Here is a 14,170-nt window from a genome sequence, read left to right on the forward strand (position 1 = left end):
ATTCACACATGAAGCCCGTAATTCCAACACTCATGATTGTAATTTCAACAAACTGTTCTTAATGATTGGGGAATGCAGCCACGGGCACGTAAAAATAACAGGATAAAGTTGAATTTAGGTGTAGGCTGTAAAATTCTAATTACAGAATGTATCGCTTCTTTAACCAGTTCTTTGTCGTTCTCAAAACGGGCATTTCCTATTTGGTAATTCAGGTAGGAGGCCTGTAGTTCCAGCATGCTAGTTTGTAATTTTAACTAACTTTTTCTTATCATTGGGGAATACAGCCACAGGCACGTAAAAATATCAGGATATTGTTGAATGTATGTGAAGGCTTTAAAATTGGAAATACATTATATATTCCCTTTTCAACTGGTTACTTCTCGTTCAGAATACAGGGTATTGCCTACTTTCTAACTAACATATGAAGCTTGTTATTCCAACACTCATGTCTGTAATTTACACAAACTGTTCTTTATGATTGGGGAATACATCCACAGGTACATAAAAATAACAGGATAAAGTTGAATTTACGGGAAGGATATAAAATTCTAATTATAGAATGTATCCCATTTTTAACCAATTACTTGTTGTTTTCAAAACGGGACATTTCCTATTTAGTAATTCAGGTAGGAAGCCTGTAGTTCCAACATGCTAGTTTGTAAATTTCAACAAACTGTTCCTTATCAGTGCATAAATAATATAACCGTTTGAAAATGGTTTGTTTAAGATTTCTAAAATCTCCAAAACCCCTGGAAGGTTTTAACAACCCAAAACAGTTTAGTAACAGTTTCACTAAAAATCCAAACCATTAATGGTTTCAATACTTTTCTTTCATTCCCATATACATGCTCTAAAAAGGTTTGAAATTAAACCATTTAAGGCTTCATTCAATAGGGACACATCAACTCGGGCTACCAAAAGTAAGACCGGCCCTTCTTGCCCAATCAGCTTTACTCCTCCACTAGCCTTCATCTTTATAAAACCCTCCATCATTTAAATGTAAAAGCCTGGGAGGAGCCTTCTTTAAGCTTTAATTTTAGACGAACAATAAGGTATGCAATTTAGAATAGGGTCTTTGCGCGTGACGTCAATTTACCTTCCCCCTTTCCTCTCCCCTTGCTGGCTGCCCGCTCTGGCCACGTTAGGACGCCATGTTGACATCCCCTGAAAACCGGTTTTCGCCCCCTATTTCTTCCCCCTTTTTACTCTGGCGGAAACACCCTTTACAGTATAATTTAAGTTTATTATCACATACGTACTAGAGGCTAAAGCTATGCTCCGGTGTTCTTCCACTCATAAATCCGTTTTTGGTATTATTAGTGAGTATAGACATCAACAAGTTTTGACACGTTTTTAAAAGTTAAACCTGATTTCGCTAGTCATAATCATGTGTTTCTGAATACAGAATTTAAAAACAATCTAACGTTAGAATGAGAGATGAACAATTTGGAAACTGAAAATTTTCGGTTAAACCACCAAACAAAATTAATTTCAAAAACCATATTAAATAAACCCTTTTTGTTGCCCTTGAACTCTTTAGAAGAAGAGAGGCCTACAACAAAATGACGGGTCACGCGTAGTCTTTCCATTCTTGGAAAAAATGGCACCACCTTTTGATAACTCCTTCAGGGCAGAAACTGGTGAAGTCGAGGAAGATCGAGGGGCCAGTCACTCAGCGTAATCGTTTTTTTCTTTTTTACCACCAACGAACACTAGTACTTAGCCGTGAGGCCTTGAGCCCCAGGAAGAAGTGAGCGTGAGACCCTACGCGGCCCAACACTGACGGGGGTCGCTAGGTCGTATGTGTGTAAACAGGGAAGGAAATGAGGTTTACTTGGGTGGTGACGGAAGGTGGAAGTGGGGTAAGTCACCTCCGGCGGACACGGGACAGTCGGCACCTATAGGGTAGGATCGCCGACATGTGTCGTATTCCCTCAAACTTCGCCGCCCAGAAGCTTGGCTCACAGGAAGCGTAATCGTTGTACAAGCAGTGCTAAAATGATTACGCGTTATCTTTAAAAGCCCCGCTTTTGGCAAAGCTTAAATGATTATGCGTAATCAGTAATCGGTGTATACAGGCAATCCGAGTGTGATGAGCACCTCGAATACGATTCAATAGAGCAATACCGGCTCCGTGCCTTTGCATCTGTTCGGGCTTAGGGGATACTATAAGTTTATAAGATATATTCCAGTAGTTTGGTACTTCCTATACGTTCTAATGCTATAGCATGGCTGCATGAATGCTGTGGGCTTTTTATTTTCTTTTCTTAACAAGTTGACAAATGACAATACCAAATATCTGTATAGGGTATTTTGAGACATTCCCCCCCCCTTGACCCCAGGAATTCGGAAAGAGGAATTTCCAATGTAGTGCATATTCCATTTAATTAAGGGAATAGAATATTTAAAAATATTGTTCATAGTCTTGGTAAGATCTCTGATATATTTAGCGTTGTTGGTGAATGGTGATATTATTTTTCAGATCGGAAAGGCTTTTCCACCACTTTCTCAAATAATTTTCTTCTTTCTTTCACTCAAGTTGGTTCTTTAATTTAATCCTTATTATTACAATTTGAAAATTTCTGAATATGGAACAATTACAGCTTACGTTATTAAAATAGTACCAATACCAACTTCGCCAAAGGGGGGGATGAGAATATACTGATCTGAATAACCGAAGTATTTCGGAAAATTTAAACACTTTTTCCTATGGCGGTGGACACTATTGGGAAATGATGAGGCGTTATTGTAAGCATAAGAATAATAGTACGATTATTAAAATGTTAACAATATTTTGCTATACGGAACGGAAACAACAATTTCATCTAAACATGGCCCTAAGATACGCAGAAATAATACGAAATTTAGACCTGCAAAATCCATATTTTAAAGATCAGTGATTCCTGGTAGGTATTATTAACCCCATTTTGACGATTGATAATGACTAGCCCCTCGGACCCGGGGTTTGGGAGCGTGGGGTGGGAGGGGATCACGTGGGTACTTTTTTGTTCGAATTTATTTGTTGCAACACGCTCTGAAATAGTAACATTTGAGCCTTGAGGGAGTAAGTCCAGTCTAAAATGGTACAACATTTTAACGGAAATCTTAAACTTTTAAGAAATACTTCAATTAAACCAAGGTATTTTCATTTTGAAGGATCCTGTTCACCAAAGAATAATTAATTTAAACATTGCCCGCAACTTCGCTCAAATAATCCGAAATTTAGACACAGCCAACCCAAATTTTTTAAACCATCTAATTTTAATGATCAACCTTGTTAACACCGTATTACCGCACACTGAAGAAGTAAACAACATCATTGGACCAGCAATTGCTCATGAAATTTTGTCCTACATCCATCGAGGATGAACTGTAATTATAGTTTGCGAATGTTTTATTTTATTTTGAAAATCGCATTTCGAACAAAAGCTAAATTCTATGTAAGGGGATAATATAAGTACTATATACTTCTGGCATTACTCACTAAATGGTCGGACATTAACCCGAAAATGCGCACAATTATACCATGAAATCTAAAATCACTGGTGAAAATTATATACAGATTTTCCAAACTTCCCCATCCCTTTTTATACTCTACAATAATCGCAGCCATGTTATCTTCCAACAGAGCCCCACACTGCCAAAGGTAGACATCTGCCATTAAGTGGGAACTGTGGGACAAATTTTTCGTCTATGGTAAAAGCCTTAAATATAGTGGCTTGAAGATACTAAAATACCTCAACATTCTAGCCCCTTACGAATTTCTAACCCAAACCCCAAACACATATCAGTAGGCATGCTAACACTGAGTGCCCCCCCCCCCAATCCAAACAGTATGATGGGATTCGACTCATCCAAAATTTTCCACTTTCTCTCCCATCCAGCCCCAAAAGGCTGATTTACGTTTTTCAGTCTTTGCTAGAGGTTTTAGTACCAGGCGACCTCCCCTTTGCAAAATCCCCCGCGCAATCACTCTGCAGTCGTTGGCAGTTTGAAAAAAATTTCATTTATAAAGGGTTGCCCAGTTGCCCTAGATTTTTCGGACAAAGAAACCTTTTTTGCGAAGCGGCTGAGTATTAATTGGTAAGTTTAATTTTAAATTTTAAACATTTATATAATTTAAAGTTATAGATCTACTTTAACGTAACCTTGTCAAGGTCTCAGATACAAATTTCCATATTATTCTTACATATCTTAACACAAACTGTGGGCCCATTAAGTTTCATGGCCTTGTTTAATTATACGTAATAATCGTTATGAGGGTTGGGTTTATCAAAAACTGGACATATCCATTGAAGCTTCACAATGAGTATATAAATACAAAGGACAGGCCGACAAGCAAATTATAATTCCTAGTCTTGTTTTACTATCAGGAGATAACAATATAGAGTTATGTTTTTCCTATACACTGCAACGTCATAACCCTCTATCTCTTACCTTAGTGATATCCCCCCTGCTAGGAGCAAATAGTATTCTCTAACACAAACTTGCCCCCGAAACAGGGGATAAACGGTTCACTCCCCCTCTCAACCGAAATTACTCTATTAACCACACTTAATAATTTTAGTGAGAGGACAAAGATTGCAACAAGGTCCAACAAACATCGAATTGAACCTGAACCGCAAAACAAGACTGGATCAAATTGAAAGGTAAATAAAATGATCTTCTTATCTTGAATATCAGATGTCAGATATTTGTTATTTTTCGGTATTATCGAGGTAGTTTTAATAGGGTTTGTTTAATTATTAGTTTAAAAATATATTCTATTCATACTTCAACATTCAATACTTCTTAACGCTTAAGATTTACTGAGAGCTACTTCGAGAACGACGCGAGAATTGACTACACGCGGCCTTGCATTCCATCTCCCTATTTAGTTTTTACTAAGCCTTTGGCAGCGCCTCACGAGAATGTATGACGTTGCAACTACGTCACTCAAAAACGTTTCTCAATAAAGTATGCAAGGATGATACTAGAGGCTAAAGCCTGCTATGTTATGTATAGGGTAGCCGGTAGGTTATACGCGTAACGCGTCGAATAGGGACTTGGCAGTACTACGTCATGCAACCTCACTCTAGCTTCGACTCTAGGTAGAAAGCATACCAAGAGGGGGTTAGAAGAGGGGCGTAAATAGCTTCCACTCTGCAAAAAAGAATACCAGAATGGCGGCTGGGGTGGAAATACCCCCAAATTTCCAAGTCCCTATCGCAGCAAGATAAGGATTAAGTTGTTCACTCTTAACCCATTGATGGAACTTGAAAATAGACATTTCTTGCAATATTAATATATTATTTCATTATGACCAGACTTCCTTTATTATTAAAAATAGAAATATAAGTAGGCTTATCCGAACTCTTAAAATTTGTAATTTGAAAATTTGAAATCCAAATTAAAATATATATATAAACGCCCGTAGTGTAGCTGGGGCAGGTCGCCCGAAGTGCGGCCGACTCAGCTATTATTTAAATCGAGGGGGTAGACACTGGAGAGCTCAGGTGTACAATAAGGCTTGAACTCAATGCACCGTCAAAGTTGAACTCTGCAAACTCAGGTGTGCACGGAGTCCCCGAGTGTCAGCCCCCCTCGATTTAAATATATCTAAAAATTCCGAAATATAATCGAAAGCGTGGGCCGAAACTTCAGAGGCGGGTCGTGTGAAAAACATCGCGCGCATTCGAAGGACATGTATACTTTACTGCACAAGTATTGCTTATAGTCGACCTTGGCTAAGAAGAAAGCGAAAGTATTTGGGGTTTTACCCCTTAAAGGGAGGGTGAAAAAAACAATTAAGTGACTTTTTTATCGATTCTTCTACCAATTGTAAGGCCAATCGGTTTAGCTAATCAATCGGCAAATATCTCCAAAAGATTTTATTAATAAAAATAGATTTAGATTTTCAATGTTACATTAAACGCAGCGCCTATAACCAATCGTATCCTGCCTTCCAGCTAGCAAAATACTCGTGGCATGCTCTTTGTCGCGCGCCACGTTTGTCACTTCGCGCGCATTTCTTATCACATCTCGCGTTATAATCTGAATCTAGTTTGATTTTGAAAATGATTCTGATATATTTCCTGAATCATTAACTAGCAAATAGGTCTTTTAATTAGTAGAAGAATAATTAAAAATACCACTTGATTTTTTCTCTTCACCCTCCCTTTAATAAGAATGAGAGTGGGCAGTGTTGTGGACACTGGACAGTGGGAGCCGCACCTTCTCTGGGGCAAAGATAAGGATTTTATCCTTCTCATTTACCAATGAAACTAACCATAAGTAAAATTATTAGCCATAACTACGCCATGGAAGCGATACTCGGTCAGAACCTAGTTTTATTTCCATTGTATCCCTTCTTGGAGTCCAAAGCTTTAGCGCAATGATAGCGCGCGCTTTGATCAATTTTAAAGGGGTAATATAATGAATATAGCATACATGAAAATATTTTTATGGCTCACCAAAGGGGTTCACGTTGATCCACAGTAATTTTTCCCACAGCCCCTGCGTAAACTAATATTGGCGCGTTATCAGTCCATCTTTAGTATATGGGGATTGAAGATTTAAGAATTTTAAAAACAGGGAGTGGCGTACTTATGATATAACCTAAAAATTTTCCACTTTTAATCCGACTTATTATTTCACTTTTCAAACCAAAATACTAAGTTAAATAATCCCAAAGACAAGTGCAAGTTCTTTCAATTATTATACTATTTTGGAATATTTTCACTCGGAATTGTACATCATTCTTATAAATAATTATAAAATATCGACACTGTGTGCTTCCCAATCTAGTTTTGGAGAAGCTATATACGCTTGAATTTAATTTAGGGATGCACCGATATTGGTATAGCCATTATATCGGCCGATACTATCACCTAGAACCATTTTTGTTATTTCGTCTTAAAACCCCTTCTAAATCAAATGATATGGTCTAACTTAAGTCCTATCTCGGTTTTTCGGAAAGGTGTGGCTCACTTGTTAAACAAGAAGTAGCGTTACAGTAAAAATATGGACCAGAAGTAACTTATTCCTTGAAAATATTTTGGTATCGGTACATCCCTAGAATTTATAAATATCCTCATCATCAGAAGTACATGAACTATAAGTATTTCCGCTAGAGTGAAAATTTGAAGTTTCGGTTCCCTAGTGGCGCCCTTCGTGAGCTTAAAGGTAATTATATCAGGGTGGAATTTTTTTGGGGGGGTCGGAATGTTTGTAAGGAGGGCCCACTCTTTCTGTCGAGAGAGTTTGTTTTCGATAATAGAGAGATTAAGAAAACATCCGAAAAAACGCGTTCGAAAACGTGTAGGGCGAATTCGTAACATCCTTGGCGTACTGGTCTAATTTTTTAAAAGACATACGTGAATGTAGAGAGGAAACACCATTTTTGGACAAAACTAAAACTTAAAAAAATTATGCTGTTGTATGTCTAGAGCGCTGAGCGTTTTCGTACGCGTTTTTCGGTCGTTTGCTTGATCTCTATATTACTCGTCACATCAAATGAAAACTCTCCTCTTGAAAAGAAACGTTTTTCTTTGGGGGGATGAACTAACCTCTCTTAGATTCTTGATAAGAGCTTCGTTCGGTTTTTTTCCTATTTCTCAGGTTTTCTTACTAAGGGGAAACCATTACGCGGCGGTATTGTCCGTTAAAGTTTACTAGTATTGGTGGTACAGTTCTCTAGAGAGACTATAGGGTTTCTTTTTTGCAGGCGGACAAGCACGTCCCTCATAGATCCCATTCAAAGTTGGTTACTTGTAGTTAATGTACTTATGTCATCATTAATATTTCAAGAAATGTCTGCTTTCCAAGTCACAACTTGGATGCTGTATTTTATATTGCTGAATTATTGTACTTTATGCTGAAGAAATACTATTTATTGACAGGATCGTGTACGATGGTTTTCAAATGTTCTTTAAGTGACTGCTCATTTAAATCAAACTCATATGGCACCTTCTTCAGACACTGTTCTATGCACAAACATCTCTGCAATACCAGTTTTTACTGTGGTTTTACGGAATGTCAAAAAACCTTTTCAAATTTTGGATCATTCAAAAGTCACGCTTACAGGCTGCACAAAGAACTTTCAAGCTCATCCCAGGTTGAAGATGTAGATCTGAATCAAAATTTGCCAAGTAACTTTGCATGCACAGCGATGAATTGCGATTACCAATGTAATGATCTTAAAAAATTCTACTGTCACGCTAAAGAACATTTTGAAACTGAATCGTTAGTCGCATGTCCATTTGAAGAATGTGTTTCTCGGAAATATAAATCTTTGAGTTCGTTAAGTTGTCATTTTAGCCGAGTGCACAAATCGCAGTACAGACTACCAATAATAAGACGAGAAAATCAAATAAATGTGGTTCTTGTAGAAGGCGATAAAAATCTGAGTGAAGATACTAGCTGTTATGCCAAAGGCGAAGATCCAGGGTTATCAAGCACGCGTGGTGCTGTAAATATTTCAGAAACAGAATTAGATAAAACGAAATCATGCCATGATGAGTTTTCTCACAACCTCGGACTATTCTATCTGAAACTACAAGCTAAGAAATTTCTCCCAAGTTCTGCTGTGCAATATATTGCCGAAGAGTTGTCGGATTTGAAATATTTAGAGAAACATTGCATGGTTGATAAAATCAGTTCTGAGCTCAAGAGCAGTGGGGTAAATGACGAAATAATTAAAAAGGTTCTCGGAATATGCTCTGGAGAAACTTCATTTGAAAAAGCAAATGAGAACTATAAATCGATTCACCGAAGGCGCAAGTTTTACAAAAACAATTTAAGTTATGTTCAACCTGTTCCTATATTTCTTGGATATCACAAAGGAAAAAAACAATTTTTACACTATGTGTCGGTGAAAGAATCTTTAACAGCCCTTATTTCAAACAAAGAAGTTAATAAACTGTTGATCTGCGCCAAACGCACATACGTGAAGGGTGAAAATTACTTATTGGAAGATGTTAGCGATGGGAAAAAATTTCAAAACGATTATAATTACAAAAGTAATAACAATACTCTCTACGTAGTAGCATTTACAGACGCTTTTGAAACCGTTAACGCCCTAGGCTCAGCTAAATGCATACACAAAAATGTTGGCGTTTACTACACAATATTAAACATTCCCAAAGAATATAGATCGACGGTAGATCATATTCAGTTAATGTTGCTATGCAGAAGCTCAAATTTTAAAAATTTTGGGAGCAATAAATGCCTTGAATACTTGGTTTCCGATCTAAAGGTGCTTGAAACGGAAGGGATAGTGGTGAACGGTCAAAATTACAAAGTAGTCGTAACCTGTATTGCTGGTGATAACCTAGGTAACCACGAAATCGGTGGATTTAATATGAGTTTTTCAAAAGATTATGTTTGTCGTTTTTGCCACATAAAGGCAGATGAGCTACATGAGGACAAACACTATCCTAGGAGAACTGTAGCAAGTTACAATAAAAATCTCGATAATCTAAGAATTAATGTGGGCATCAAAAGTCACCAAGGTGTTAAAGTAGATTCAGTTTTTAACCTGTTAAATCATTTTCACGTCTGTATGCCTGCTTTGGCTCCATGCCTAGCGCACGATTTGTTTGAAGGGGTAGTGGCCTACGATTTGCACCGTTTTCTACTATATTTCATAGGGGAGAAAAAGTGGTTTTCACGGAACTATTACAACTGGGCGTTAAATAATTTTGCTTATCAAGGGAAAGATATTGGCAATAAACCGTGTAGTGGAAGTGCTAGTGGCATTAAACTATCTGGAGATGCTTCCCAGATTTGGTGCCTTTTAAGGCTTTTATCTTTAATTTTTAAAGACAAAATAAGAGATTACACCGATTCAGTTTGGAAACTTTACTTGCAACTTAAAAAGATTGTAGAAATTGTAACGGCTCCCAAAATATCAAAGTACGAAGTAGTTTCTTTGTCAGTAATGCTTTCAGTGTATAAACAAGATCTTTTGAAGGCATTTCCGGGCTATCAACTGAAAGCCAAACATCATTACTTGCTTGAGCATTATCCAGAACTAATTTTGCAATTCGGACCATTAATTCGAGTGTGGACACTTAGATTTGAAAGCAAGCACTCTACACATAAAAAATACGCGCAAAACACGAAAAACTTCCTAAATTTAACCAAAACTTTAGCCGAAAAACATCAAATTCAGCAAGCCTATTTTTTAAGTGGCTCTCCATTTCCTAATTTATTAAAGTGCTATAATTCTGAGGTTTTACGTGAGGAATGTTTTACGCTGGATTTAATAAAAAAACTTGGAAATTTAAAGATAAGAATGGAGCACACTGTATGCTCAACAAAGATCGACTTTAAAGGTACTCTTTATGAGCGTGGTCAATTTGTAGTTTTAGAAGCATCTCATGATGAAATATTATTTGGACGAATAGAAACATTGATTATTGCTCAAAACAAATCCGATGAAGTTTACATATCTGCTTCATTGTTTCGTTCTCAATATAACTGGAAATTACATGTCTTTGAGCTATACGAGTTGAATCAAAGCCGAATTTTAAACATACTTAAACTCTGTGACTTCTATCCCTTGTCATGTTATTGTATTTTCGGGAAAAAATCATAACCCTGAAGCACAGCGTTTACCATCCTTAAATATATGTGTACGTTAGGTCTCGCGTATTAAAGCCGTTTCCAATTAGGAAAATTAATGTATCAAAGATCTATAAAATTATTACTTGTTAAATGGAGTTGTTAGGCGGATCTTTTTACCTCTCCTAGTGACGTATGTCACGGAGAGGTTCTGCTAGGACCGTGTCCGTCTGTGTGTGTATGGGTGAGGGTGAGTGTGTGTATGTCGTAAGCAAACGAGTGCGCAAATTCAGGGAATTTGCAATGAAAAGAGCGTTTACGCCGATCTTTAACGTCATCGGGTCTTACCAGTACTTACTCAACTGGCAATTTAAGTGATAGAGTAATCCTACATTCTGCGTAAAACCCTGACTTTTTTAAGATTGTGACAATTCTAAGTAGCTATTTTTAAAGTAGTTTTCTTTCTTTTCGATAGCCTTCTTCACAGTAAAATTAAGTTGTCAAAAATCAATAAATACATACACACAATTGTTTTTCAGGATGGCTAATTGCGATGTAAAAAACTTATTAATTAAAGCGCTGCCTGGTTTGGCAGAAGGCCTTGTGCTTGAAATAACGGAATATCTGAAAAGCGATGAAATAGCGGTGGAGAATGTTGAAGACATGAAATATATCACACTAACGGATCTCAACAAAACAACTCTAAAACCAATCCAGTCGAGGAGGCTTTTGGAATATATTAATTGTTCTTCGGAAAAAGGTTGGTATATTGGAAGGTCTTCACGAAATACTGTTAAGCGTGAATTTATCAAACTAGCACGGAGTCGGTGTTAAAAATTTTTGGTCTTTATTATTTCACCTCTGACGTTATGCCGCGCAAATAAGAAAATAATTCCAAATAAACCTAGCTCTCTTTAGTCTCTCTTAGTCGATTATTATTACGATTACAGTTGGGGACCGCGTTTCAAATTCAAACCTATTTTTTCATCGACGGCTTCAGTATTACAGACGTTATCAGAAGTTCATTAAATTAGCCTAGGAAGTACCCAAATTGGGGTCTGGGACTACCTTCTCTTGTATAAAGGAACTGAAGAAGCGCGATACATTCGCAACCTCGTGGTAGCTTTTCTCAGACCTTCAATATCCATCGGAAAGAAAAAAAAATCGTTTCTCCCTACCCAAGGAGTATGAACGAGAGTTTTTCGATTTCGATTTCGATTTTATTTATAGACTTCTGATTTTACTTATCATGAAATATTTATTTTGGGGGTAATCTTATCCATGTTTCAATTTTAGATTCGGATATATCAACTGATGCAATGGTTTCCAATTCCAGTACCGCAACGGTAAATTCTCAGACCTTAGCTTTTTGTTTACCATTAATCACATGGTTGGGAATTAATCCAATTTTTATAACTGTAGGTATCTGAAAAAACAAACGTCGGCACTTGGTGTGAAAACTATATTCCGCGATTGGAAATATTCAATAAACAAACCCAAGCAAAGCTAACTGGTGCTGTGAAACTGTCTCCAAAACTCAGAAACATAGTAGTCAGAACTCTTGTGGACGATGCTATAAAACATTGTAGTAGACCAAGCCGAGGAGATATGCGAAAGGTCGCTTCTAAATTTGTTACTAGCTTCCCTTTCGCGATTAAAGATGAAATTGACGGAGAGGTAATTGGTTCCGGCTTCTATAGTTTTGAGGTGCAATTAATTACAAGATTGGAAAATCTCTCTCGCGAACGCGAGCAAGTGATGCCACGAATGAAAGAAATCAAAAAGAAAAAGACGCATCTGGTTGACCTGATGGCAAAAAGTGATTTTAAGTTCAATCCAGACATTAGTGATTTAGATAATAAAAAATGTGAAGAAATAAGGGAGCATTTAATTAAAATGTCTAAAGAAATGGAACCAAATTCAAATGTAGTGGAGGCTAAAATGTTACAAAGCTATGTTCTTCAGAGGATGGATTTGAACAATGGCAGAAAAATCGAGGAAATAATCAAACTATGGCCATTTCTGTTTGAAACCTCAGGAATGAAAACACACATTACAGAACTGTTAGGGAAGAATGTTTTTCTTCTCTTTGAAAATTTTTTTGCTAAAAGAAGCAACATATTTTGCTTATTTTTTGCAAAAAGCACAAAAGAAATATGCAAAAAGAGCATGGAAAAACTAAAAGAAAAGCGAGAGGATAAGATGGTGGTTGGAACTATCATAAGTTTAATTATGAACCACTTCAAAGAAAACACTGAAATAATTTTTCCAGTTTTTGAGGTAAACACTTTTTTACGATAAACACTAGCTTAATTATCTGCACCAGGATTCCACAGGCGGTGGCAATCTTAGCCTAGATACTCCTTCAATTTGTATTAATTACACAGATATTATTTAATCCTTATACAGCCTGGCACTCCTGAAGAAACAGTGGAAACGAAACTGCCATTACACCCTTGCTTGGTCGTATATGGTAAGATAAAACTGCTTAGAATTAGATTTTATTCGATCGACTAAAAATCTTAAATTTTTACAGGGGAAAGCTTGCCAGAAGCTGTTGGGCTGATGCTTGCATCTGATGGCAAAATAGTCAACAATCACCTTGACGTCAAAAAACTTGGAACTGCTCTGGCAATGCTATTTTCAACCTATTTTATTCAAAATTTTTGCTATCCAGAAGGAGTGATTTCAACAATGGAATTTTTTCAAAGGTATAGCTAATTACATAATTTAATAATAAATGCATAAGTTGATCATAACATGGTGAATCATAACTAGGGATAAAGAATCTATCAATAGTAAGGAGTCCCTTTAATAACGGTTTTGAGCCTTTTTTATCATTCCAAATGAAACAAACCGAACTTGTTTCAACATTGCATGCTCCCTTTAATGACGAAGTTTTAGAACTATTAACTTCAGGGAGTTAATTATAACACGGGCTTAACTTTAATTATTCTCGTTCCGATTTTTCTACAAAATTTAAAAATAATAATAAGAGTCAGAATATTGTGAAGACTGTTAGAAGCACATTATTCGTGCTGGCACACTTATGATTATGTACTTATACTGGAATGATTCGTCTGAGTATATAATCATGTTTTATTATTAAAATTATTGTTGTTCCACATAGATTTATTGCAAAAATAAATAAAAACAAAAAAGATAATGTTCACCCAAAAGTCATTGGATTTATCAACAAAGTCTCTGAATTGGATTGGACTGAAAGTAACGTATTTTGTTGTGTAAAATTGTTAATCGTGTAAACCACATAAATATTTCTTTTCTAGGTCAGGATTAAGTACATCTCGTTTATTAAAAGTGATATGCTGTGAACAATTTAAACGTACAATAAAAACTATTTGTCTCAACATAAATTTTATCCAATTTCACGTTTTTTTAATAGATCTTAATTAAAACTGTCATATAAATTATGTGAAATAAACTAGAGAATTTCACGTATTTTTTAGTAGATCCCTGTTAAAAGTAGCATATAAGTGATGTGAAATAAAAAGGAGTATTTCACTTATTTTTTAATAGACCCCAGTTAAAACTACCAAGTCCTTGAAGGGAAATAAACTAGAGCATTTCACGTATTTTTAATGGATCCCTGTTAAAACTATCATAT

At 36.3% G+C, this 14,170-nt stretch overlaps 1 protein-coding gene and 1 long non-coding RNA gene across 2 annotated transcripts; both read left to right on the plus strand.

Moving 5' to 3' along the window:
• The first annotated feature begins 7,891 nt into the window (after positions 1-7,891).
• LOC149635120 (uncharacterized) lies at positions 7,892-10,579 on the plus strand. The gene has a single exon (XM_089850936.1). It carries the CDS (start codon positions 7,892-7,894, stop codon positions 10,577-10,579), a length of 2,688 nt encoding a protein of 895 aa, XP_089707062.1.
• A 2,639-nt stretch (positions 10,580-13,218) lies between these two features.
• Positions 13,219-13,919, plus strand: LOC149635121 (uncharacterized). Its single transcript, XR_016372405.1, has 3 exons — positions 13,219-13,256; positions 13,676-13,770; positions 13,833-13,919. It is a non-coding gene; the product is annotated as an uncharacterized LOC149635121 (long non-coding RNA).
• The last annotated feature ends 251 nt before the right edge of the window (positions 13,920-14,170 follow it).

The sequence above is a fragment of the Phalangium opilio genome, unplaced genomic scaffold (assembly GCF_054372755.1).
Source record: "Phalangium opilio isolate 3A_F unplaced genomic scaffold, DU_Popi_V2 ptg000095l_1, whole genome shotgun sequence".
Lineage (NCBI taxonomy): Eukaryota > Metazoa > Arthropoda > Arachnida > Opiliones > Phalangiidae > Phalangium > Phalangium opilio.

Bases quoted from the DNA above. Each gene is read 5' to 3' on its own strand.
- LOC149635120 (XM_089850936.1), top strand. From the start codon at position 7,892: ATGGTTTTCAAATGTTCTTTAAGTGACTGCTCATTTAAATCAAACTCA.